This window comes from Ruditapes philippinarum, unplaced genomic scaffold, assembly GCF_026571515.1.
Source record: "Ruditapes philippinarum isolate M1 unplaced genomic scaffold, ASM2657151v2 ctg8244_1_1_1_1, whole genome shotgun sequence".
In the NCBI taxonomy this organism is placed as follows: Eukaryota; Metazoa; Mollusca; class Bivalvia; order Venerida; family Veneridae; genus Ruditapes; species Ruditapes philippinarum.
Window position 1 is genome coordinate 5,185 of NW_026858999.1, and position 25,763 is coordinate 30,947.

A 25,763-nucleotide genomic window follows, 5' to 3' on the forward strand; every position below is an offset into this window, starting at 1 on the left:
TATTGGCGTCTCGGTAGGTACGCCCCTGGAAAAACAATTTTGTGTTGTTTCAAAATTTGTGTTCAGGGAAAAGTGTATTTCTGGCTTCCAAAACTTTATAAGCCGCTATTTAACATATTTGTTATTCATCTGATGCGGCATTAAACTTCATGTCATAGTATATAAACGGGTACGCTAGGAAAAGTGCATTGATCATATCTTCAAAACAGTTATTTATAACGCGCCCGTGACGTTTGCTTCTAAATATAGAATATTTAAATATAGAGAGCGGACCGGTAGACAAGAGGAGTCGAGGGGTTTCCTTATTGGTTCATTTTCACCTTAATACTTTTGATTTGACAATTATAAGCAATGATTCATCAAACTATAGCATATTTATCCTTCAGATCAGCAGAAAGCCACTTTAACAATCATCATTAATCCAATTTTTAGCCCATCATTATCAGCCACTTCATTTTTTGATATTTTATTTTAATAATTTTATACAGGGACCAGGATACTGAGGGTCAAAGGTCAAGAACGTGTGCCGAAAAACTATGCTGCGTGTTCACTGTATATTTAGTGGAAGTGACGTTATGGCTTTTGTGTAAGTGCCTGCAAGTACAATGTATCATTTTATGATAATTTTAATTGGTGATTTTAAATTTTGCATGACAATTTTGCATGAAATCTACATGAATTTATGGCAATAAATTTGAATTTATTGGAACCTTTGCGGGTGTTCATATCAATTATGACTTAGTCGAAGGGGTGGAACCCCATATGTATCTCAAAAATGAGCATCGGTAAAAATTATATGTGAATTTCCGCTGCACCAGATATGACTGTAAAATGAGGTCAATCGCAGGGTAAGTTTTCATCTTTTGAAACGTTTATTTAAAATTCAATCCTTTTTGAAGAAAATCGAAATGTGATTCTACCCTCCTGACTCTCCTCTATGTTACCCATTTTTGTTTTGGATTTCTATGAAGTCTTCATCGAGATATACTTTCCGTCGTGGGCTCTGGTGTGTCCGAAACATGCAATGCGAATGAAGAAAATGTCTCTAAACGGACTCAAAAAAACCCAGAGATTTTACGAAATCCCAATACAGACCGATGCTTATTATTCAGATTTTAACATTTATTGAGATTTGGCTACAAACGAAGGATTGCTGCTCAAAATTGCATATCAGCTCCATATGTGCTGAAGAGATCCATAAGTGATGTAGAAAACCGTAAACAAAACTACGGACCACTTCCATATAATCATTAAATAGCCAATGTATAGAAACAATTTAGGTTTTGTAGCTTTGGATGAAAGTTCAATTGTAACATTAGTGTGTTTGATCACAACAATGACAGGGCTCACTAGCTTATGCTAGCATTAGAAATACTAAAAGGCCTGAGTACATGAAAATGTTGACACTGAGCAGATAGTGCTCGTATGAGAAACAGTTCACTTATAAAGACTATGCAACTTGGACAAACAAACTGAAAGTATTGAACTTTGTAAAGCTATTGTGTCATGTAATATGTTTCTATTATAATGTTTACATTCATAAAATATCTATCACTTTAATATTCCACAGGTTATAGTGATAGCGACAGACTGTTATCTGGAAATAGCATGACCTGGTGCGATATCGAAGGTTTTTCTTACATAATATGGGCCGAGAACATTGTCTATAAGGAAAACCCGAGATGCCGCCCCAGGTCATGATATTTCTACATAATAGTCGAGTTCGATATATAATAATAACTGTATATAATTGTTGATAAACAGAGATGAGAATTTTAATAAACATAAAATTTCAATTTATAATTGGTTTCTCTTCATTAATTTAATTCCCCACTCGGAACCTCGGTTACTGTTTATGTAACGTGTCAATGACCGATATCGTAAACCCCACACCATATGAGCCAATCAGAAGTTTGTTGGATGTTCCTGATTGGTTGGATAACCAAAGAAACAGAAAAAACATTGCTGTTAATAACTGGGACGCGCCAGTATTACGCTAACCGCCGTTTCATCAGCATTTTTAATGGCATGCCAAAAGATGGAATTTTTTTATTTATTTCAGTTACAGGGCAGGCATAAAATATGTCAAATAGGCTTTGACCCGTAATTGCGACTATTTGCATGAAGTGAAGCATGTAAATATTATGCAATGACGTTCCTTGATGTGGAAAATAAATGTGCAAAGTTTCTTTGATCTTCTTCACTAACTTTCTTACAGCGTCATAACAAATTCAAACACGCTTCACATTACTCCCCTATTAAGCAGACAGTGCAGTAGAGTGAATAATTAGTAAATTAATTAATGCATGACGGAATAAAAAGGGAATGATTGCAGTACCTATGACGTCAATAAATCAAAATAAGCAAGGCCTTCCCACCATATCTACGTATTTTCAAACTCTTTCGTATGTCTTTTATCTCTTTCTATATGGATGCTATGTTATTCAAGCTCGTCTCGTGAAAATTTATCTATTTCGGATAATAATGTTTTTTATTACAGAATGATAAATAATAGAATAAATTATAGATTGCTTTATGAAAATGATGCGTACTTATGTTAATTTTTTATATTATGCACATATGAATCTCTTCAGCACATGTTGAGCTCAAATGCAATTTTGAGCAGCGATTTCTTCGTTTGTAGCCAAATCACAATAAATGTTTAAATCAAGATTTGTCTGAATGTTAAGCATCGGTCTGTAATGGGATTGCGTAAATTCTCTGTTTTTGAGTCCATTTTCTTCATTCGCATTGCATGTTTTCGACACACCAGAACCCACAACGGAAAGAATATTTCGATGAAAACTGCATAGAAATCCAAAACAAAAACGGTTATTTAGAGGAGAGTCAGAAGGGTAGAATCACATTTCGTTTTTCTAAAAAAAAGGATTGAACTTTATATAAATGTTTCAAAAGATGAAAACTTACCCTGCGATTGACCTCATTTTACAGTCACATCTGGTGCAGCGGCAATTCACATATAATTTTTACCGGTGCTCATTTTTAAGATTTATATATGGGGTTCCACCCCCGTGTTAGTAGATAGAAAAAATAGCCTGAAAATGTAGCTCTTCAAAAGGGGCGTGAAATATAAGTTTTTGAAGTACAAAATTATTATTCAACAAATATTTTAATCAACATTCAGAAATATCAAATTCTTGTCCACATGGTAATGATAATCAATTCTTCAAAGCATCTAAGTATTCAAAGTGATGCATCTGCCGTAAACTGTTGGCATCATTCTTGTCTTTTTAAAACGATCAATCAATAAGTTTCTATATAAACTGATGCAGAAATAAATCTGTGTCCAAACAGCGATTATTGAAAAAGATAATAAGCGACGGAAATTGACGCAGTTTGTCGACTTAATGCCGAAGTATGCCATTTAATTCAAAACATGGGTATTCTAACTTCGATTATCTTTATATTCAAATCTTTCGTTAACCAAAAAAGAAATCAATTTCGTTTTTAAAAATCAATCAAAGGTTTTTAAATTTATTTTCTTTTATTAACCTATATTTACGTGTATTATACATTTGTGTACGCTAACTATTAATATGAACTTGACCGGTTTAACTACCGCATTCGCATATTAACCCTCGTCACATGAATTGGCCCACCTTTGAATTTGTAGATCCTGTATGTTGTATTTAAGGTTGTAAAAAGTGAAAATGTATATATTTACATAATTATGCTTCTGAAACAATTTTCAAACATCGAAGAATGTGTAAAATACACATGTATGTACTTACAAGTATTTGTCATATATGCATTTATTTCTTACTTAGACTTAACAAAAAAGTAACTTTGAGCCGCGTCACGACAAAACCAAAACATAGTGGGTTTGCGATCAGCATGCCTCCGCGCAGTTTGATCAGGATCCATGCTGTTCGCTTACCAACTCTATTACCAGTAGAGAAACAGATAGCGAACAGCATGGGTCCTGATCAGACTGCGCGGATGCGCAGGCTGGTCTGGATACATGTTGGTCGCCAACGCACTATGTTGGTTTTGTCGTGACACGGCTCATTTATAATTACCACCCTTTATAAACATGAATTGTAACTTCGGTAATATCTTTAAAAATATTGCTTTTTTGAACTTACAATATCGATAAATCTTCATTTGAGCATCATATTTATGATATAAAACCATAAAAGATGTGTTACAGGATATTTAAATTAATCCATGCAAAGTTTCAAAATCAAATTCTAACACGACCCGCATTTTTCGCTGACAATAAGTACGGAAACAAATCATGCGCAATTAAGCTAATTATAATGTACGGCAGTATTTATTTGTTGATGTCGTGTTAGAATCGAAATAATATATCCAAATCGGTGATTTTATTGCTTGATAACACCACTGTTTGTCGTTTGGATGCGCATCATAATATCACTCGGGCTACGCCCTCGTGATATAATTCCCCGCATCCGAACTCCAAACAGTGATGTTATTTAGCAATAGAATCACAGTTTGGGATATATTATTTCTTAAATACAAAAAGACCAACAGTTTCAAGTTTCAATTTATTGGCATTTAGCAATACATTTGTCTTGGGCCATTCACAATCACAAAATACTGAAAACAGGATATATGACAAAAAAAAATAACAAAGGCAAATAATGAAGTACAATATACGATCAGAAGACGGGTAAACAGTATAAATCTCTAAATCAAATGTGATCTATGTGTACATATTTTATCTTTATTGTGTACATAATTCATGTAAGTGATGTACATACTTCGTGTTTGTGATGTACATAATTCATGTTAATGATGTACATATTCGTGTTTCTGATGTACATATTTCATGTCTGTAGCGCAATTATTTTATGTTTGTGGTGTACATGCTTCATGTTTATTGTGTACATATTTCATGATTGTGATGCACATTTTTCTTGTTTGTCATGTACATATTTTATACATGTAATGTACACGTTTCATGTTTTTGGTGTACATATTCATGTTTGTAGTGTACATATTCCATGTTTTTTATGTACATATTTTATGTTTGTGGGATGATACATATTGCAAATGTAGAACATATTTATTTCAGTATTGGTTTCTGCGTTAATACTAGCGTTTAACATTATTGATGTAGAGCCGCTTTGGAAACGTGGGTTCTTCTGTAATGATGAGACCATTCAATACCCGTATAAAGATGACACCGTCAGTAAAACTTTAGTCGCCATTATTTTTGTCGTCGTACCTATAGGAGTCGTAAGTATGACTGTTCCTGGAACTAACCAGTACAAAGCAATGAGAGTAAAGTTTCTTGGTCACGGAAACAATGGTTTGCCCCTGGCAGGGTTCAAGCCTACGCGGCCAGCAATCGTTAGATTACTAGTCCGACGCTTTAACCACCGGGCTATGCCGCCACTCAACAATAATGTTTAGCATGCTTTTTTACATTTCTGTCTAGAAATAAAATAAGTGACATGTGTAATTTTGGATTAACACTTCTTTCAAAATACATTTTTTGTTACATAAAACATATTATTTGTCGACTTACATGTATATATACAAGGGCTGTCCGGAAAGTTCGTAGACAAGGCTATAAAATCATTTTTAGCAGTCATGTCAATATGATGATTGAATATTTTGCTAAAGTATTTATATGCTACATATTTTTAAATTTAAAAAAAAACATGATAAAAAGAATATTTGCAAAGCGACAATCACAATGGTAACACGATCAATAAATCATGGTGCACTTTGATTTCATTACGATAGCTACTCGAATAATTAGTTGCTAAAATTGTAATTTTAATGCAAATTCTCGTTTAAATTTTGTGACATCATTGTATACTAGAACATGATATTTAGTGTAAATAATGACGTCATACGTAAATAAACATCTTGTTAACGGCGATTATAGGCAATGAAGGTGCGTAAATTTTGTGTTGCAAAAATGACGTCAAATTTACGGACGGAGCAACGTTATTATATTTATCTTCATAGCAATGCAAATATGGCGCAAACTGAGATTTTAATATATACTTTAAAAACAAATTCAACCATAAAATGTTAAAGGCAACTTGTGTTTAAATGTCAAACAAGATTAAGAAGCGGTGATGACAGAATTAGGTTTAAGAGCGCTCAAGACGACCAAAAGTAACATGGCCGAAATATTGTAGATTGTCTCACAACATTTTTTGAAAAGGCAGACATTTCACACACAGTATGGGAACCAGTGAAATCTTTATTTTTAAATAATGATTTTAAATATGAAATTCATGAAGTATAGCAAAGGAACATAAAATGTATTAAAGTATACATCAGACAGGTACCATGGCTGTTGAAATCGGAAGAAATTAAATAGTTGGTAGACATAAATTTAATTTGACGCCATTGTCATTGTCAAAGTGCTCCATGATTATGGAAATATGTTGTATGTAACTACTTTTATTTTTCCAACATAGTCACTTTAAAGGAAAAAAATGATAATTAATGCAACATATATGTTTAACTTATTTTATTTATGGTTGGCATAAAATTTCCGTCATAACTGGTCATTTAGTAACGTAAAGTTAATAGAGTTTGAACCTTTTATATAAAATACAATATTATAAAATAGCTTTTGCTTCGTCACCGATTGCAAAAACCTGTAATTTTATGTTAGATTTTCGCCTTGTCCATGGCTGAATAAGAGCATTAAATATTCCAGACAATTGGTAATAGAATAATATTAACAATTACATGTATATCAATTATAATATTATATGACTAAAGCTCATATCCGAACAGTCGGAAGTGACATTTTATAAATTGCACCTGATATCGGAAACTTAATATATTTTTTCAGATATAATCAATTAAAATTATGTTTCCAAAAAGAGACAACGTGCTGAAAAATGCATGATATGATAAACACTTGAAAATCGGAAGCTTATAAATTATGTTTTATAAATATTATCAATAAAAATTAGTTACATTTTGAAAAGAGTGATACAGCCATGTGTTATATTTATGCTATGTGTTTATATACATTTATCAAGCATATCACGATCAAAAACTGCCGCAGAATTTCAAACCAGAACAATTACTCAACAAATTTGATCGTATAATTCGTCTTAGGAATACTGGCCGCCTACGTAAAACCCCTCTTTTATGAGAAACCGTAGCATCCGTTGGCATGTACGGAGGAAATCTCCACAGACTATTCCTCGGAATATAGAACAACGGAGCTGCTCAGATATGCCAATAAACATATAAAATTCAAAATACATACAGCTCAATACAGAGAAACGTTCTGTTTAAGAAAAATGTTATTCTAATTAAATAGTAGAAGGTAGTGTGATATTTAATGAGGTGTGCTTAAAAACATGTATAACAATGTAATGATAATAACCATTATATCATTTTTTTTGAAAGACAATATGTGTTTTTTTTTACTCATGGATTAAGTTAATTAATAATTATGGCATATAAAAACAGTGTTTTGTTTTGTACCGTCATCGGTTACAGGTTATCTAATGACTATTCTACAAATATCCGAAAGTCAGTTGCATCCCACAGGTGTTCGAAAAGAAAGAGTTTATGCTTATGCACAGGCCATTTAAATGTATGTTTTGAACCGACGTCGGATTCAAATGATAAGGGTCTGGCAAACGACGTTGGTAAACTTCCAGATGTCGCAAAACCAGTATTGACTGTTGAAATGATAATTCCAGCCATGACGAAGAAGGGCTAAGTACCGCTGCGATAATTATTACCTGAAAACAGAAAAAAGAGACAACAGCAAGGCAAATGGGAAGGGCGGGTGGGTATTTTTCCGTGTTGGTTCAGGGCAGCTTCAGGAGCTCGGAAACTGGATCGAAAAGATATTTGCAGAAGCGTGCTCGGTTTATATACCCAGTCTACTAAGCATGCGCGAACGAGATTGAATGACTTGTTAGGGGGAGGAGCCAAATATACAGGCCATTGCAAAAATACTGTGACGTATAGCGTAAAAATAAAGAGTTTAAACTCAAGCGCTTAAACTGAATATTAAAATACAAACGTAAGTCAGAGTTCAGTAATTTTTGATAAAAGTGTTCGCTAGATATGTATATTTATGCTGACAAAATTTGTACAGCGTATGTATTGTTTTACAATAAAAAATGAAGATGTATATGAACTTTCCGGACATCCTTCGTACTACGTTTTCGAACATTTTATGTTGTTGATAGTGGATTGAATTACCAATTACCAGCTATTAAATATTTGGGAATTTCGAATTATCATCTACCAGATAGAAGGTAGTTTGTTAATCGAATATTAAACTACCAACTGCCTACCGAAATAAACATTTTTTTTTTGCAATCATTTCTTTCAAATACAACAGGATACATAACAAACCATTGCATGCCTCCTTGGTAGGGGCGTCTTGGATTTGTGCTCATTTGCCGAAAAACTGTACGAGTTATAAGAGATGCCCGCATAAATATGAAATGAATATTAACAATTTATGATGGAATCTTGTTTGCAAGTTAAAAAGATGAGACCAAAAAAAGAACACAAATCATGATCTTTGAGGTAAAACGTAAAAATGCATTAAGAGTTTGAGGGTGCCTAATATTTTCACATGTATATATCATGTCTACCAAGCAGGTGCTTTTTATCATGAAATGTTTAATAAATGAAATACGTACGAAAGACCAGTGGGGACATTTCACTTTCTTGAAAACACGATTTCCTCTTTGTAAATTTTAAATTTAAACTTCATGAATTGAGTCGCGTCATGACAAAACCAACATAATGGGTTTGCGACCAGCATGGATCCAGACCAGCCTGCGTATCAGCGCAGTCTGATCAGGATCCATGCTGTTCGCTTACAAACCCTATTACAAGTAGAGAAACTGATAGCGAACAACATGGATCCTGATCAGACTGCGCGGTCGCGCAGGCTAGTCTGGATCCATGCTGGTCGCAAACCCATTATGTTGGTTTTGTCATGACGCGGTTCAATTCATGTTTTCAATTCGCGAATTCCAGATTTCAATTTCACGAATTTCCGATTTAAAATCTTCACGAATTTACGAATTCAACTTCAAAAAATCAGTTTCGCGATTCACGTTTTGAACTTTACTATTTCAGCTTCGTTAATTCACGATTTCATTTTCACGAATTCACTATTTCATTTTCACGTAAGTGAATTCAAAATTTCGTCTTCACGAAGCTGAAATCGTGAAGTCACGAAGTTAAAGTCGTGAATTATCGGAGTTAAAATCGTGAATTCACGAAGTTGAAATCGTGAATTCACGAAGTTGAAATCGTGAAGTTCAAACCGTGAACTCGTGAATAAAAAAAATGTGAATTTGTGAAGATACACCCGAGAAATCAAAAAGTTGAAATGTCACGATCGGTCTTTCGTAAATACGCTTTCTTGAGTTTATGTTTGGATAATCTTTTTTCAAATGTTCATCATAGAAACATTCCACTTTATTTCCTCTATAACCAGACAGACAGACGGAAAGAAAATTTTAGCACAAAAACTCCTGGTGAAGTTGTACAGGTACATCTGTTTATTTTTTTTAAAACGTTGTTTTTTATATAGCATATTGACATGGTGAAGTACGCCCCCTCGTACAAATCAGATAGCGTCGGGTTTCGATGTTCTTTCTCTTTCGTATCATAGTCAAACATAAAAACACTTTCCATGTTGTCACAATATGAAACCCCGGGAAAAAGTTACCAACGAACGAGCATCATGATATTTAAAAACGTAGTTTTTATGTTTGACTATGATACAAAAGAGAAAGAACATAAAAACTATCGGCAATCTGATTGATACTCGGGGGCTACGCCCCCTCGTACAAATCAGATAGCCTCGTGTTTCGATGCTCTTTCTATTACTAACGTAATGATGTGACGGGTTTTAGTTTTTTTGTCTACTGATTTTGTCTTGAAAAAGTGCATCGTTAGCCTTCTTCAAAACAGCGTCCTGTGACGTTCGTTTCTAAAAATAGAAGAGCGGGAAACAAAACGTCCGCTTTATATATATAAATATAGAGTGCGGAACTACAGTTTAGAGGTATCGAGGGGTTTCCTGACCGTTAACGTCATTTCGTAAAAGTACGTACAAGGATGAGTGTCCTTTAGTTTAACAGCTCGAGTTATAATCAAATGTACAATTACTTTTTTTAATATAACAAATAAAAGTGAAAATACAAATATTCTTGATAATTTGATAAATTAAATATTGATCTTTCATAAATACTTGCTACATTGCATTTCTTTACAATTTCTTTATTATTATTATTATTATTATTATTATTATTATTGTTGTTATTATTATAATTATTATTATTATTATTATTATCATTATTATTTTATATTATTATATTATTATTATTATTATTATTATTTATTTATTTATTTATTTATTTTGTAAAAAAATGTTGTAATGTATTTTTTTTACTTAATAAAGTATTTTGAACAAGTATTTATTCAGGACTGCATTTGTTGAACGAGTTGAATAAAATTAATATATGCCAGCCTCTTGCTAGCATACTGTCACTTTATTCAACGAGTTCAATAAATTTAGTAAAGAAGCTATACAAATGTCATTTTCTGTCCACAACAAACCCGAAAATTAGAACGGTTAACAGTACAAAAAGATTCATTTTTTCATTAAGGCGCTAATAAATACGGAACACGATTTTGAGTATTTTACGCTGTTTGTATAACGCGTATGACATCATACCGTTGTTATGAACGGTAATCAACGTTACAAAAACGCACGTGCTTTATTATAAAATTACTAAAAATAGTGTTATTACATTATCGTTTTGACTGAGTTGCGAAAATTGAACGGGTATGTGATAAATGTTGAGTTATCTAAATAAATGCAAAAGTTTTTTTTCTTCTTTCAGAACAATTGGAGCATTTTTATTCGCCGCGACATGTACATTAATTCTAACGGAAACCATGAAAATATTTGGAGGAAGGCTCCGCCCCCATTTTATATGTTTATGTAAACCAGACTTTTCTAAAATAAACTGTTCCCATGGTTACATTATGATACAAACTGACGTGTGTACATCAGACGTGACAAAGAAGAAACTTTCAGATGCAAGGTATGGCTATAATTGAACGCTTTGCATGCTTGTCGTCTGTAAAAAGGTTTAATGTTTCTCGAAATAAAAAATAATAAATTTTGACTGTCAAACAGCTGACAAGAGGCTGTGATACGCGACGCCTAGTTGGGCACCAAATTGTTTGGAAAGGCTAATTTGATATTAAAAAAATCTGAGCTTTAGCGTTAAGAATTTTTAATAAGTGTGAACGCATGATCTTCTACGTTGCCTTGGAAAGAAATTTGATTTTGCATTATTATAGAAATATATAAAATGAAAAGACATGAAACTTTAAATTTTTCAAAAGTGTCATATCAGACTTTAAGCAGAAATAATAACGCACCCAGACTTATGTCTTTAAAAGCATAGTATTTACTAAATCCAATAAAAAACGTCGTTACAAAAACGCACTTGCTTTATTATAAAATTAGTAAAAATACTGTGTTTATAAATCGCTCGGTTGTATAACCAAGACTGACAAATCTGTCTGTGAGTACAGCAATCCATGAATATTGAAGATTAGTATATTAAAATAATATTATTATGCAATTTACTAACCTTAATAAGATCATGAAGAAGTTATTAATATTTCTGTCATTTTATTCCAGGAAATCGTTCCCATCAGGCCATGCTTCTTTGTCAACATTCGGTGCAATATATTTACTGGTAAGATTATTTCTATTCTCATTTACTTATAATATAATTATCATCTCTTTCGATAATTCTTCATTATTACACAATCACTAAGAGGTAGCTAAACTAATGTTAAACATGTCACTTTGACCGACTTTTATGCACTGTGCATAGGTCGGATATGTCATACTGAAGTAACAGTTGTGTGTTCAATTAGCAGTTAAGAGAGAAACAAACTTAAACGCATTATATAAGATATTACACTATGATCTTTTCTTTAAATTTGTATAGAAGAATTTTATGAATACAACTTACATGATTTTAAAAGATACATGTTCATTTACAATGTTTATCGGCTTAAGAAGTCTCAAATGCAGCATAATTATGCTTATTGCTTCGAGGTTTTGTATAAATCTTATCCAGAAAAATATGGCTGATAGTATGACATGATGTACATTTTATTTTATATAATTTATTCAGCTTTTATTTTTATTTTTAGGCTTTTCTGCAGCTCCGTTGCACATGTACGAAAAAAGTAAGAACATTATTGCCATTAATACAACTTGGAATTTTATGCGCAGCCATATATGTTTGTATTTCCCGCGTGAATGATAACAAACATCATTTTAGTGACGTCATCGCTGGTGCTATTTTAGGAACGGTCATAGCTTTATTGTCGGTAAGTTTCCTCTTAACTAATATTATTAAATTGATTAGAACATAGTCTTCAATAAAAATTGTGTTGATATATGTTAGTCTGTTATTTAAAATGGTATTATACATGTATAATCGGTATATAGAGAGCGGTGCATCCCTTTTATTTCACAAGAGCTAAATGGACAATAAGCCAAACGGGTCAATCGTTTGGGACTAAGTTAAACAAGGTTATCGTATAAAAACCGACTTGGTATTTTAAAATCATTTCAAAAAACTATTTATTTCTATTTATTCACGGACCCTATTGAGCATATATTAGCGAGTCGCCATTTTGGCATTTTCTCAGATAATTACGTCACAGATGAAAGTGCCTCTGGCATGTCAAAAATGTACTATAAAATAGATATTACAAAAATGTTCGGGGTATTACGATAACATCCGAAGCTTGTCAATATTTTCCGTTTCATTTGAAACGGGTAAACTTGCACAGCAAATATCGAAATACCGTACTAGTGTATAAATTTTATGTTTTTCAGTTAAAATACGTATCTTGTCTACGAAAGGATGTGTCACAAGAAAACCATTATCTACAAGAACAGTCACTTGACAGATCCAGTGATCCTATTCTTATTAACTTAACTTAATTAATATAACAACAACAACAACAAATTCAGGACAGTCTCCAAATATTGGTGTACACAGTGTATAATGTAGATCTTTTTGAAATTATTTGAATTTGATAATGATGGTGATATTCATTTAGTCGGAGACTGGAATAGTCGTGTTGGCATCAAACATGATTATGTGGTATTTGACATGATGAATGATGAACTAGATTTACAGGATTATGTAGCAGATGAACCCCTAGCCCGGGCCTCTACAGATAAAACATGTAACACATTTGGTAATCGTTTAGTTGATCTTTGCAAAAGCACAGGAATTCAAATAGTTAACGGTCGTTTAAACAGTGATCATATGATCGGTAATTGCACGTATTTCTCGAGGCTAGGGTTGTCTGTTATTGATGTATAGGATATCGACCGAGTACGAGGTCTTTCCTAAACAGAAAGATCGATGAACGAGGCCGATATCCAACTTACACACCGTAAAACTATATTGTCTTGAGCAATGGCTAATCCAAAGCATCTGATGTAATTCACAAATATTGTTTTTAACACAACGCATATACAGGTAAGCATTTATCAACGTTTTGCTTAAATACAATATATATTTTGCAATTAACTTTGCTCTTCCCTTTAAAATATAACAAATAAAGCTAAATGTGTCAAAATTTGTCAATAATAAAGTCAATCTACTACTTTCTTGAATGCCTTAAGTATACTAACCTACGACCTGAATAAATAAGCACTATATCTCAATTTTGTAATCCTTCCATCAATGTCATTCTTACTGGTTCTACTACTTTACCTTATGATTCTAATGTATCAATCTTTAAATCAGTTTAAAAAATATATCCGAGATACAAAACGATTTTAGCGTACTTAAGACCTTAACATGTTTGACATTTACTAGATTAAGCATCATAGTTCCTCGTTATTGTTCCATCATTGTTCATCCATTTCTTCCTTCCTTTTTCTAATATTTTTTTTCTCTTTAAATATTCAGTGTATATCTATTGTGCGTATCTGCATATATACAGCTGTAAGCAATCAAATAAGATATTAATTTGCTTCTTCTTACTTGATTCTAAAACGAAAAAATACTTAAATAGGTGTTTGTCTATTTGTACTTTTTTGTAAGTTGCTTTATTCTTCAATCATTTTTTTTTCTTTTTTCTCCTTTTTACTGTTTGCTCTTACATATATTACATTGTTAAATACTTAACTATAATGTGAATGTCTTTGAATACTTCAACTAACCGTTGTGTATGATAATACCATGAACTGTGTTATTGTAAATTATTATAACTGGGAGAGGACATTCATAAGCTTTATAGCTTTCTGCCCAATCCCAAAATGTACTTTGTAAATATTGTTCACTTGTTAAATGTTTTGTTGAATAAATATGTTTAAACCAAAGTCAATCTGTAATGGAAGGTATGTTAAAAAATGAATAATTATGTTGATAGTATTTCGTATCAGACAATGCAGATTCTAGGACATTTGCCCCCGACAGTTGCTCCCCGTACGTTTGCCCCCTTTTTTGCTGTTGTGACTTGTCACTAGTCAGAGGTCATCTCGTGTATAGATTTTTGTATGCCAATGGAAACAGTATAGTTTATTTATTTATGGATGCTTTTTTGACGTTCACAAATTTGCGCGACAGTTTTTGTGTAATTAAGCACAATGAAATTTCGACAATAGGCAATGAATTTTGGTAGCAAACAATTCAACAATAAAATAATTATTTTAACTTTTTTAAAACAATAAAGGGGGGGCATATGTTCGTCCCTTCCAAAGATATAAGGGGCAAAAAGGCAAACTTCCGAGGGGGCAACTGTCAGAAGGGCAATGTCCGGACACGAAATACTATATATATATATATTGTTGGCAAGTGTGAGATACATGAATTGAAACTATATTTTGTATAGCAGATTATAAAATGTTCTAGAAAAAAATATGATCGCTCATCATAAATTTTTAATACTAAATCACTAATAACTTTATTAACATTTTAAAATCGTAATAAGTATGCTGTGATTATTGCTATATAGTTTCATAGAAATGAACTTGAAGCGTCCATTTTGTTACATTGTGTGAACTTAATGACAGAAGAACCACTTAGATTACTATTACTTTGAAAAATGACGTGACTTAATAAATAAATAAATGTTTCCTAACTTTGATATGCTATCCATTTATATTTATTCAAAAATAAAGGGGTGCTGGAATAAGTGATAAGTGCATTCAATAAACATTATCTTGTTTAAAATCATAGGAACTCGAGAACGGGACCGCAGATTGCGGCGTATATTTTCGATCGTGTAACGGTTTTTAAAAACGTTTCTGCTACATCTAAATATCTTTTAGTATTATCCGAGTGTATGGACTCAAAAAATATATTATCAATTGAACCCAATCTGTCTCTTTTAAAACTGGTCAAATTTTACGGTATTATAAAAAAAAGACAAGGAGTGACATCCGTCATTCGCCGCAACGTTTTTGGCATGAGTTTTTACCCTTTGGCTACAATTGATTACTATTTTTTCAGAATTTTGTTCCCGTTATTTTTGTCAACAATCAGGTATCGTCCGGATATAACGTAAACGGTTTATTGCTTACACGTGTTGACATGTATAGGCGGCATTATATCGGGCGTATTCGTGTTTTGATTTGTTAACACGGAGAAAACAGACACTTTAGTAATATGGTCAAACTGGTTTTGCCTAACTGAAAAAAGGAATATTAAAACATGATCCATAGATAAATATTTTAGGCACTCATCTGGTATTCATTACTAGAAAAATTAAAACAAAAATCAAGCATATCAAGGGGGATAAACTTACGCCGAACGTTGCGGCAAATGGCGGATGTCACTCCTTTTGTTTTTTCAATATACCGTAAATTTGACTGATTTTTAAATTAGCAGATTATATCAAATTGAGATAAGATAATTAAAGACCACCCGCTCGCATAATATGAAAAGATATTCAAAGGTCGGACAAACTATATGTAAAGCGGATTCGGATTTATGCGCCGCAATATGCGGTCCTGTTCCAGAGTTCCTATGTTTAAAATATGTATCCGGATTTTGTAAGACATGAACATTATGACAATCATTTACATTTTATTTAAATTTTTAATTTTTGATTGCATTTCAATGATTGTTTTTCTTTGTCTGGGCATTGGCAGGTCTTTTTTGTCACGTGTATTTCATGACCGGGTCTGTCTGACTAGAACAGACCTGTGCACGTGCAAAAGATAGACCTCATAACGGACTTTCTTTTGTTTAAACAGGTCTATCCGAAAAATATAGACCTGTCACATACAATAGAGGAGGTGTGTAATATTTATTAACAAAACCTGGTAATTTTTCTAGCCTTAGCGATTTATTATTCATGATTTTAACGAATGGAGTGACCACTGTCCTATTTCTTTTAGTTTACATTGAAATATTGTTATTGAAAATTGTATTTAATTTCTATGCGGGTTTTGTTTATAAAAATAATTGAGGTTCGATATCAGCCGGAAAAATGCCTCACACATAAATAGTCTTTAAAGGTAAATAGGGACATTATGATGTCATCAATTAGCAACATGATGTTGTGAAATCGGAATATAATCACACCATTTTAACAACAAAAGTAGAACCAAGAATCTTCTATTTTGTGTTTACTATGTTTAGTAGAACCTGTTTACTATGTTAAGTAGAACCTCTTAACACATAACGGCCTTTAAATGAAGAGGTTTATTTAACAGTTGTAACAACATTGTAATTTGCCATTGCAGAAAAAGAAATAAACAAACATAATTGAATGGGATAAGGCCGTGACTTTATTTAAGCATTTGGTGCAAATAAATGTCAATGAAAACAAAATATGAAATAATGTAATGAATAAAATATGAAAGACAGCTCCCAGCGAAAATGCTTGGACAGCTACATAGCAACGCAATGGTGCTGAAACTATGATAATAAGCGCTAAAAATGCTAAATTCTGTTACAATACGGTCAGGGAAATGAAGTCGTATGGCATGGAAAATCCAGTAGAAAATAACATATTCAGAGCTAAAGAGAAAACGAGGCGAAGGTGAACTCTCAGAGATCTCCATATAATTATAATGAGATGATGTTGACGGACAGCATTCATTGCACCGAAATGCACATACTAGCGTGTATTGAGGGCAATCATGTATTACATATGTTAATTATTTAAGCATACACCATTTCAAATTTCAAAAAAAATTGATGAAAGTTTAGAAAGTCACCTACTAGGACGCCTATTTAAGCTCCTTTTTTAATGATAAAACATATAAATATATTTGTTTATATAAATAAATGGATAACCGAATATATGGAGAGCGACAATGCAGGGTTGGACGTAGCAACTAAGCTACTATGTTATAAATAACCATCCAAGAAATTGACTGAGCTAAGCGGCAGCCAAAGATTCGAACAGGGGGGCTAAGATGTCTGTTTCAACATACCCATTTTGTTCGAGGTTTGTAGCAAAGCCATCTATTTTTTTTTGAATATGTACGGACCTACACGTACATACTATCTTTGCGGTATCCGGACAATTCCCCTCCCGGACGATTCCCCTCCCAGTAAATTTGAATGTTTTTTCACAACCCGGACATTTCCCCTCCCGTTATTTTTTTACGGCGGACAATTCCCCTCCCGTTCTTTTATCAACCCGGACAATTCCCCTCCCGTTCTTTTAACAACCCGGACAATTCCCCTCCCGCTGTTGTCAGAGCGGACAATTTCCCTCCCGTGGCTGTTGAATATATATATTAGGGATGTCATCTGGAGCCGAAACGGCCATCCGGATATCCGAATCAAACATCCGGATGTTCGGATCGTTGTCATAGATGTCTGATATGACGTAACCATTTCTTCGCGACCTTTTTCAAATTGTAGTATTTCGTTTTTCTTCCTTTTTAATTGAATGATACATATCAAAAATCTTCCGTTATTGATTTTTATTTCTTCTATATAGAATACGACTAGCTTTTATTAATAAATTTAGTGCGTGTGGTACTTACGATTTCAAATGAAATGGAAACGAAAATCGCCGCCGATTGTCTGAATTCCTCAATTAGCGCTATAGTACGCAATAAAATTCGCTCACATTTGTGAAAACAAAATAATACCCGTAAAAAATTAAATATAATGTTTCCATTGTTCAATAACACGCATACAATTAACACACGATGACCTTTGACACGCGTGTAGCCGGCTTTTCAAAAGAATCTGCCAATCTTTGATGGCAATCTCATCATGTAGCCCTGGCTGTTTGATTTGAATTATCAAAGAAAGTGCCGAAATTTACATGAATTACACACATTTTAAGTGTTCATAAGTGAAAAAAGAAATGTGAAAAAAATTGTTTTTAAAAAAAAAATGCACATGTTTGATTAATACTAAAGGAGAAAGTTATTTTGTCGGATAATTTTCGTATCAAATTCAATAAAAGCTTTGATAATTAACATATAATGCGTAAGTGAATTTCTTTATTTGCTATTTTTTTTCTGCAGATTTTTCAATGTCTAAAAATAAGGAGTCGACGGGTCGGTAAGCCGAAATATATATAAATATAATAACCTAATTAAATATTTAAATTTGGACATAAAAAAATGTAACATCGTTGCCGATGACAGTCGCACGGGACTTAGCATCTTACAAAACTTAAATTTGATTAACAACATGTTTCATAATTGACTCGTAATTATTTTAGTAATTATTGAATTTTTTGTGGACTGCAGAGGTTATGATGTGTATTGTCAAACTAATCGTTATCCGAACGTTCGGATATCCGGACTCCGAATGACATCCCTAATATATATTATATAATATTGTTTATTTGAAAGGTATATATACATTTTTGCAATCAAGGACACATTTAATTAAGGGCGGCAATGATTAAAGATTTTTTATTGACAGTTTGTTTATCTTAAGCAGCGGCGGCAATGATTAAAGGCGGTATAATGTCACTTTTGTGAAATAATGATTGTTAAAAGTTCCGATCTTTAACAGTTTATTGTTAAGAGTAAAAACTGTCATCTTTGATAAGAATGGTTATAGATTTTTTTATACGCAATGTGAAAAAACGGGAGGGGAATTGTCCGCTCTGCTAAAAAAATGGGAGGGGAATTGTTCCGCTCTGCTAAATTAACGGGAGGGGAAAAGTCCGCCCTATCAAAATAACGGGAGGGGAAATGTCCGGGTTGTGAAAATAATATGGAAGGGGAATCGTCCGGGAGGGGGATTGTCCGGGATTCTATTTTTGCAGCTATCGACAGACCACTAATAGCCGTTTGGCCGAAAAGCTGAATTTTAACCCTGTTCATATAAGACACAGTCAATTCAAGGACATGGTGAACGGCCGACCTTTAGGTCTAGGCCCCCTCTAACGGTTAAAGGGCGCCCGCCCAATAACACCAATGATAAGAGATGGCCAACCGAACGCGAGGTTGCAGATACGGGAGGCCAACCTAGAAGAAAAAATTCATTTTTTTTCCTTTTCTCTTTTTTTTCTTTTTTTTTTCTTTTTTTTCTTTTTCTTCTCTTTCTTTTTTTTTCTTCTGAGGGATGGGGGTTTTTTTCTTCTTTTTATAATTGTTTTTTTTGTGATTAATTTTGGAAGCCTCGGGCTTTAAAATTGAAAAAAGTGTGTATAATAATTTATAAAACAAAACCGGTGCTCACTCAAAAAGATAAAATTGCATTAGAGAAAAATCTTCTTTGACGAGCGAAATAGGTGACTTTCAAAATTAAGTTCAATAAAATGAAAGAGTTAAAGTCACGACGGGCGATTAGAACGGGGGGGGGGGGGTTAACATGTCAATTAACACACAAAAAAGGAAATAGTCTCCCTATACAAGTCCATCTCGAAACTGATACAATTGATATATCTCTAGGTTAATTTCGACAAAGGACAATTGTGTGCCCAATAAAAATTCTAACATGCACGATTAATCAATCTGCAAACTGTGGTCGACTCGCTCAGGAAAACCAAAACCCATTGGGAAAATAGGAAACCTGCATCCGTTTGTCAATGTCATACCACCGGATGTCGGATCGCATACTTGCAAATTGATAAAAGTTTTACATTTACTCATGTTTTGAAATGATTTAAATGTTCTATTGGAGCATTTTTAACTTTATGAATTTACACAATTATTAGTTACGACTTTTAACACTGTTATAAATTACAATGTTTAACACTGTTTATAAGTTAAATGTCTACTGCGGACAGCTTTTGTTCCAGCTATGAACGTCATACAGTGATGAAAATTAACACTATGTCCAAGTTTATTACTGATGGTCTCCTTATTGTGGTACTCTTTAGTTGGGCAAGCAGCATGGCATGGCATGGCATGGTTTAACAGTTGAATGGAGTCCGGCTCACAGCTGAAATATAAAAGTCTTGACAGCAGTAAAGCGTACAACAAAAATTTGTATATTAAGGGTAGGGTGGGCGGGTTTTTTAATGAGTGATGTTACCCACGTTGGAAATTTAAGCTAGAAGTGATTTACTAAAGCTGTAGGATTCTACGCACGGAATTCACGTGACAGAGATAACGGTGTAAACTTCTAAACCAGTTTTATACACGCTTAGACGAGTGTTGATACGGTCATGCATTAATAACCCGCTAAATTAAAACGCTTTATTTATTAAAGAAAATGAACCTACTTAATTTTTATGCGGGTTTTGTTTATAAAAATAATTGAGGTTCGATATCAGCCGGAAAAATTACATAAATAGTCTTTAAAGGTAAATAGGGACATTATGATGTCATCAATTAGCAACATGATGTTGTGAAATCGGAATATAATCACACCATTTTAACAACAAAAGTAGAGAACCAAGAATCTTCTATTTTGTGTTTACTATGTTTAGTAGAACCTGTTTTACTATGTTAAGTAGAACCTCTTAACACATAACGGCCTTTAAATGAAGAGGTTTATTAACAGTTTTGTAACAACATTGTAATTTGCCATTGCAGAAAAAGAAATAACAAACATAATTCAATGGGATAAGGCCGTGACTTTATTAAGCATTTGGTGCAAATAAATGTCAATGAAAAACAAAATATGAAATAATGTAATGAATAAAATATGAAAGACAGCTCCCAGCGAAAATGCTTGGACAGCTACATAGCAACGCAATGGTGCTGAAACTATGATAATAAGCGCTAAATATGCTAAATTCTGTTACAATACGGTCAGGGGAAATGAAGTCGTATGGCATGGGAAAATCCAGTAGAAAATAACATAATTATTCAGAGCTAAAGAGAAAACGAGGCGAAGGTGAACTCTCAGAGATCTCCATATAATTATAATGAGATGATGTTGACGGACAGCATTCATTGCACCGAAATGCACATAATAGCGTGTATTGAGGGCCACACAATATTTTATGAAATAAAATTCGCCAATCAGAAAATACCTATTACAATCACGATTTATTTTAAGGTAATATAGACTTTTACTTTTATTACGAGGGGGAGACATACATATACATTGAATTTATGCCGATTGATAAATATCAGTAAATAAACATATCAGAAGTGTCCAAAATGGCAAACCCCCTCAGGCTACTAATTTTATATAGACTAATTAAATAATACAAAAGTATATCTTAACCCCCAACTCCTCCCCTCAGACACCTATGAGTCCAGAGCAAAGTTACTTGGCATGAAGCATGGCCTTATGGGCCTTTACAAAAGTTATTAAATCATGTCGCTAGGATAATTATTTATTCTACCCCCGAGTGTCATTTAGTTATACTTGTATAGTAAAAGACATTTAAATCCTCTGGAAAACTATAATGTCCAGATCTTAGATCTTTGGCATAAAACATTTGCTAGCCGATTTCTACAAATATTTATAAATCATGCAGGGTGAAACGCCAAATGCGATCTGATCATTTACTTTTGAAAAAGATGTGATCTTTTCTAACAATAAATCTCAGTTGAGCGATATTGGGCAATCTGACACTCTTGTACTTATTATATCACGCCGCTCCTACGAGGTAGAAATATATAATTTCATTCTGGATTGTTAAATCCACAGACTCACAGATCACATCATTCGATTGCGGCATAAATCCGCTCTTGTATGCTGACTTTAAAACGCTGACTTTAAAACCGTATGATGACAAAAATGGATAACTTTGCCAATTTGAGTGGGTACTTAAATTCGACAGTTGCGAATTTGAATGTATCCCTAAATTTTACCAAGGAAGAAATGTATAGCATCGGAGGAGTTGCACACATTGTCAATGTTACAATATCGGTTCTGACTGTTGTTTTGAACGGTTTCGTAATAAAATGCCTGTTCAATCATCGCTCGAAATTTCCGGAAGTAATTTTTCAACAGACCTTGTGTCTGAGTGTTACAGATTTTATTGCTGGATTTACGCCGGCTGTCTCATGTCTAACACTGTTTGAGAAGTTGAATAGAAGCGCGAGGGCGTGCACCGCAATTCTCAGCACGGCTAGCGCCGCCCACCTGGCTGTTCTAATAAACCTTTGCTTCTTGTCGATAAGACGATGGGTAGTTTTACGAAATGCTTCAAAACCGAATGCAAGTGTGGGACAAGTATCTACAACACGGACTGTTGTGTATATTATATGTCCGTGGATTATAACTGCATTGGCCTACATCCCAGTGGTGAGAGTAGCAATTTCACAAGGAACGTCTTCATTGAACGGATGTCTCTCCCCAGCGGCAATGGAAGACAGTGAGACCATTCTCCCATACTTTGCTTTCAACATCATCTCTTTATTGTTGCTTACTTTATTTTACATTGGCTCAATGTTTGCTCTAAAGCGAATTGAGTCGCCACCAAGCATGAACGCCGCCCAGGGCCGCCGTCAACGTTTACAGGAAAAGGCTTTTAAACATCTGATGTTAGTGCTGATAGTTGCTAATATTGTAACACTGCCGTCGGTTATACTGATTTTACTGTCAATCCTGAATATTTTCAGGGACAGCCAAATCATGTTCATTGGGGACCGCTTACAAATGCTGAACTCTGCAATAAATACAATTCTTTACAGTTTTCATATAGCCGAGATGAAAACTGCCATTGGAGATGGCGCAAGGCAACTGTTGAACAGCTTTCGGGTGTGTTTCGGATGCAAAGGAAACGAGGAGGTCTACGCTCAACGACCAGGGAGTAATGAAAATGTTCGTTATTGAACGCGTTACATGTAGAACATATTACGTGATATGTCATTTATAACATGACGTGATGTACTGTTGTCAACAATGTTGTGTGTATTCGTTAGCTTTTTAAACTTGTACAAGTAAATGTTAATAAAAGGACAGACCATGGGCAAAATTCGAGTGAAATACAGAACTGAATTCAATAGTGCGGTAACAATTACATTAAAATCATTTTATTATTAGCTTGACTTTTTTTTTTTTGGAAAGAAAGTAGAAACGAGGAGGTCTACGCTCAACGACCAGGGAGTAATGAAAATGTTCGTTATTGAACGCGTTACATGTAGAACATATTACGTGATATGTCATTTATAACATGACGTGATGTACTGTTGTCAACAATGTTGTGTGTATTCGTTAGCTTTTTAAACTTGTACAAGTAAATGTTAATAAAAGGACAGACCATGGGCAAAATTCGAGTGAAATACAGAACTGAATTCAATAGTGCGGTAACAATTACATTAAAATCATTTTATTATTAGCTTGACTTTTTTTTTTTTGGAAAGAAAGTAGAAGTATATAGCCCTGATGGCCTTGCCGTTGCCGTCCACAAACTTGTATCTTGTTCTTACTAATATCGATCATCAACATTTAGGCAATTAACGTAAAACTGTATGTTACGATCATAGCAGATTTAGAACTGAAATATCAACAATAAAATAGACAATAAAAGTGTTAAAGATCAACGACACACACTATAGAGTATATCTTTATCATTTTCTTGTATTGTATATCATTTTGACAAAATAAATCAAAATTCACAACAAACACTAAAAAGATATATTTCTAGACAATAAGATGTAATTATAATGTAGTTATAAAAATAACATGTTTCTTACAGCAAGTTTCAAATCTAAAAAAATCATCGGTCAGAATCTTAGTTCTATGTTCGGTTCTGACGAATCAGATTACCGGGTCCAAGGTTATAAAGAAATTCTCTCCGAATAGTTGAGATAAAAATATCATCATTGTTAAAAAGGTTATAGTTTTCTCGTCATCAAAACATAAAATGAGTGATTTGTTGTGAAAAATTGCTACCTGAGTGTGTAATGATGACCACATCTGCGCATGTTTCTAAATTGAAAATTTTGCCATTTCATGTTTAAATGGTGAATTCTGCTTAAGTCGGTGCAAGGGGCGTGGACGGTAGTTCGCACTTGACAGTACTGTCCATGAACAGGCTCAATCAAACTGAGCCTGCAACATTTTCAATTTTACCGTTTTAGATTTTCGTTAAGGGTTCTTATTTTCTCTATTTTATACAGGTCTACGAATTATATTATCAGACAGATGAATGTTGAAAATTTTTATACCTAAGGTCCTCTACTCTATTTGTAAGCTTTGGGAGACAAATGCTCGCTATCTTCAACAGTTCCAGACGACATTCCTTGAAAAAAAGTGCAAAAATGAACGTGTCCGTTATAGCATAGCCCCGAATGAGAAAAGAACATCATAAATAATCAGCAAACTTTGGAGGGAATCAATAGAAACCACCGAGATGGCATATAAGATGACGTTAACAAGAAAACTTATACCATTGGCTGATATCACAAACGTTGTCCTGTATAGTCTGACAACGCTTTTTGTTTTATTGATACTGGATTGTTGATATACAATTTTTGCAATAATTGATAAACACACGCACGTGACAGGAATGGTTGTTCCAAGAATAGGTCCAACAAACGGTGGAGAAAATTTCCTAAAGCACGTGACCTTTATGTATTGGTCTGAAGATGAAGTGAGGTCACAGCTCAAAATCATTCCTGAAACAAAACCCACGAATACCATGCACCAAATACATAAGACAATAACTTTTATCTTCCATGACTTGCTCTGACAATGACGGCTGTAGAAGAATGGAAACTGTATGACAACAGTCCTGTCGAGTAATAACATGGCAATATTTGTATAGCTTACCATTCGAATCCCCACACCAAGCACAGTTAAAATGACAAATTCCTGATTGTTATAGCCAATTATCCTCCTAGACGCAGCTATAAAAGCCATAACGGCATAAGATTGCAACAATGTTTGTGAAAGAAATCTAGCCATGTCGGGAATACGCTTGGTTTTCAACATTGCAGAAATTACAAAGCAAACAAACACTAAGTAAATTATGAAACAACTTATCACACTTACAGTTAACACCAACGAATCATCTGTCATCATATCAACATAATCGTCACTATTTAACGTGTCATTAACATCTGTTGTTTTGTTAGTCATGTTAACTAATGAAGGACTAGTGTTTTGACAACCGTTGCATCGTCATTACAAAAGCTAAAAGACATTTTCAAACTACGAATCTTAGTTTGTACACTAATTGAAAGCTTATCAGCTTGTGAGATCTTATCAAGAGATTGCGATGTTCAAACTAATTTCACTTTCCGATCCAATAAAATTATCATTGAAATAGTACAATTAATTTCCTTTTTTCATGAAACGAAATTCTAGTTAACTATGTATACATTGTAGGAATCTAATGTTCCGATCTTCCAAATAGTTTTTAACCAGAATGGATTATACAACTTATTTCCACCCAAGTCAATGACAGAT

At 33.5% G+C, this 25,763-nt stretch overlaps 1 protein-coding gene across 1 annotated transcript; it reads left to right on the forward strand.

Moving 5' to 3' along the window:
* Positions 1-483: 483 nt before the first annotated feature.
* On the forward strand, positions 484-15,099 carry LOC132754880 (phospholipid phosphatase 1-like; the record flags this gene model as incomplete). The annotated part of the gene is made up of 8 exons (XM_060745629.1): positions 484-586; positions 5,060-5,394; positions 8,237-8,243; positions 9,376-9,499; positions 10,860-11,063; positions 11,672-11,729; positions 12,196-12,375; positions 12,890-15,099. Coding segments are annotated over 8 exons (1,119 nt in total), but the record flags the coding sequence as incomplete, so codon positions are not given.
* Positions 15,100-25,763: the final 10,664 nt, after the last annotated feature.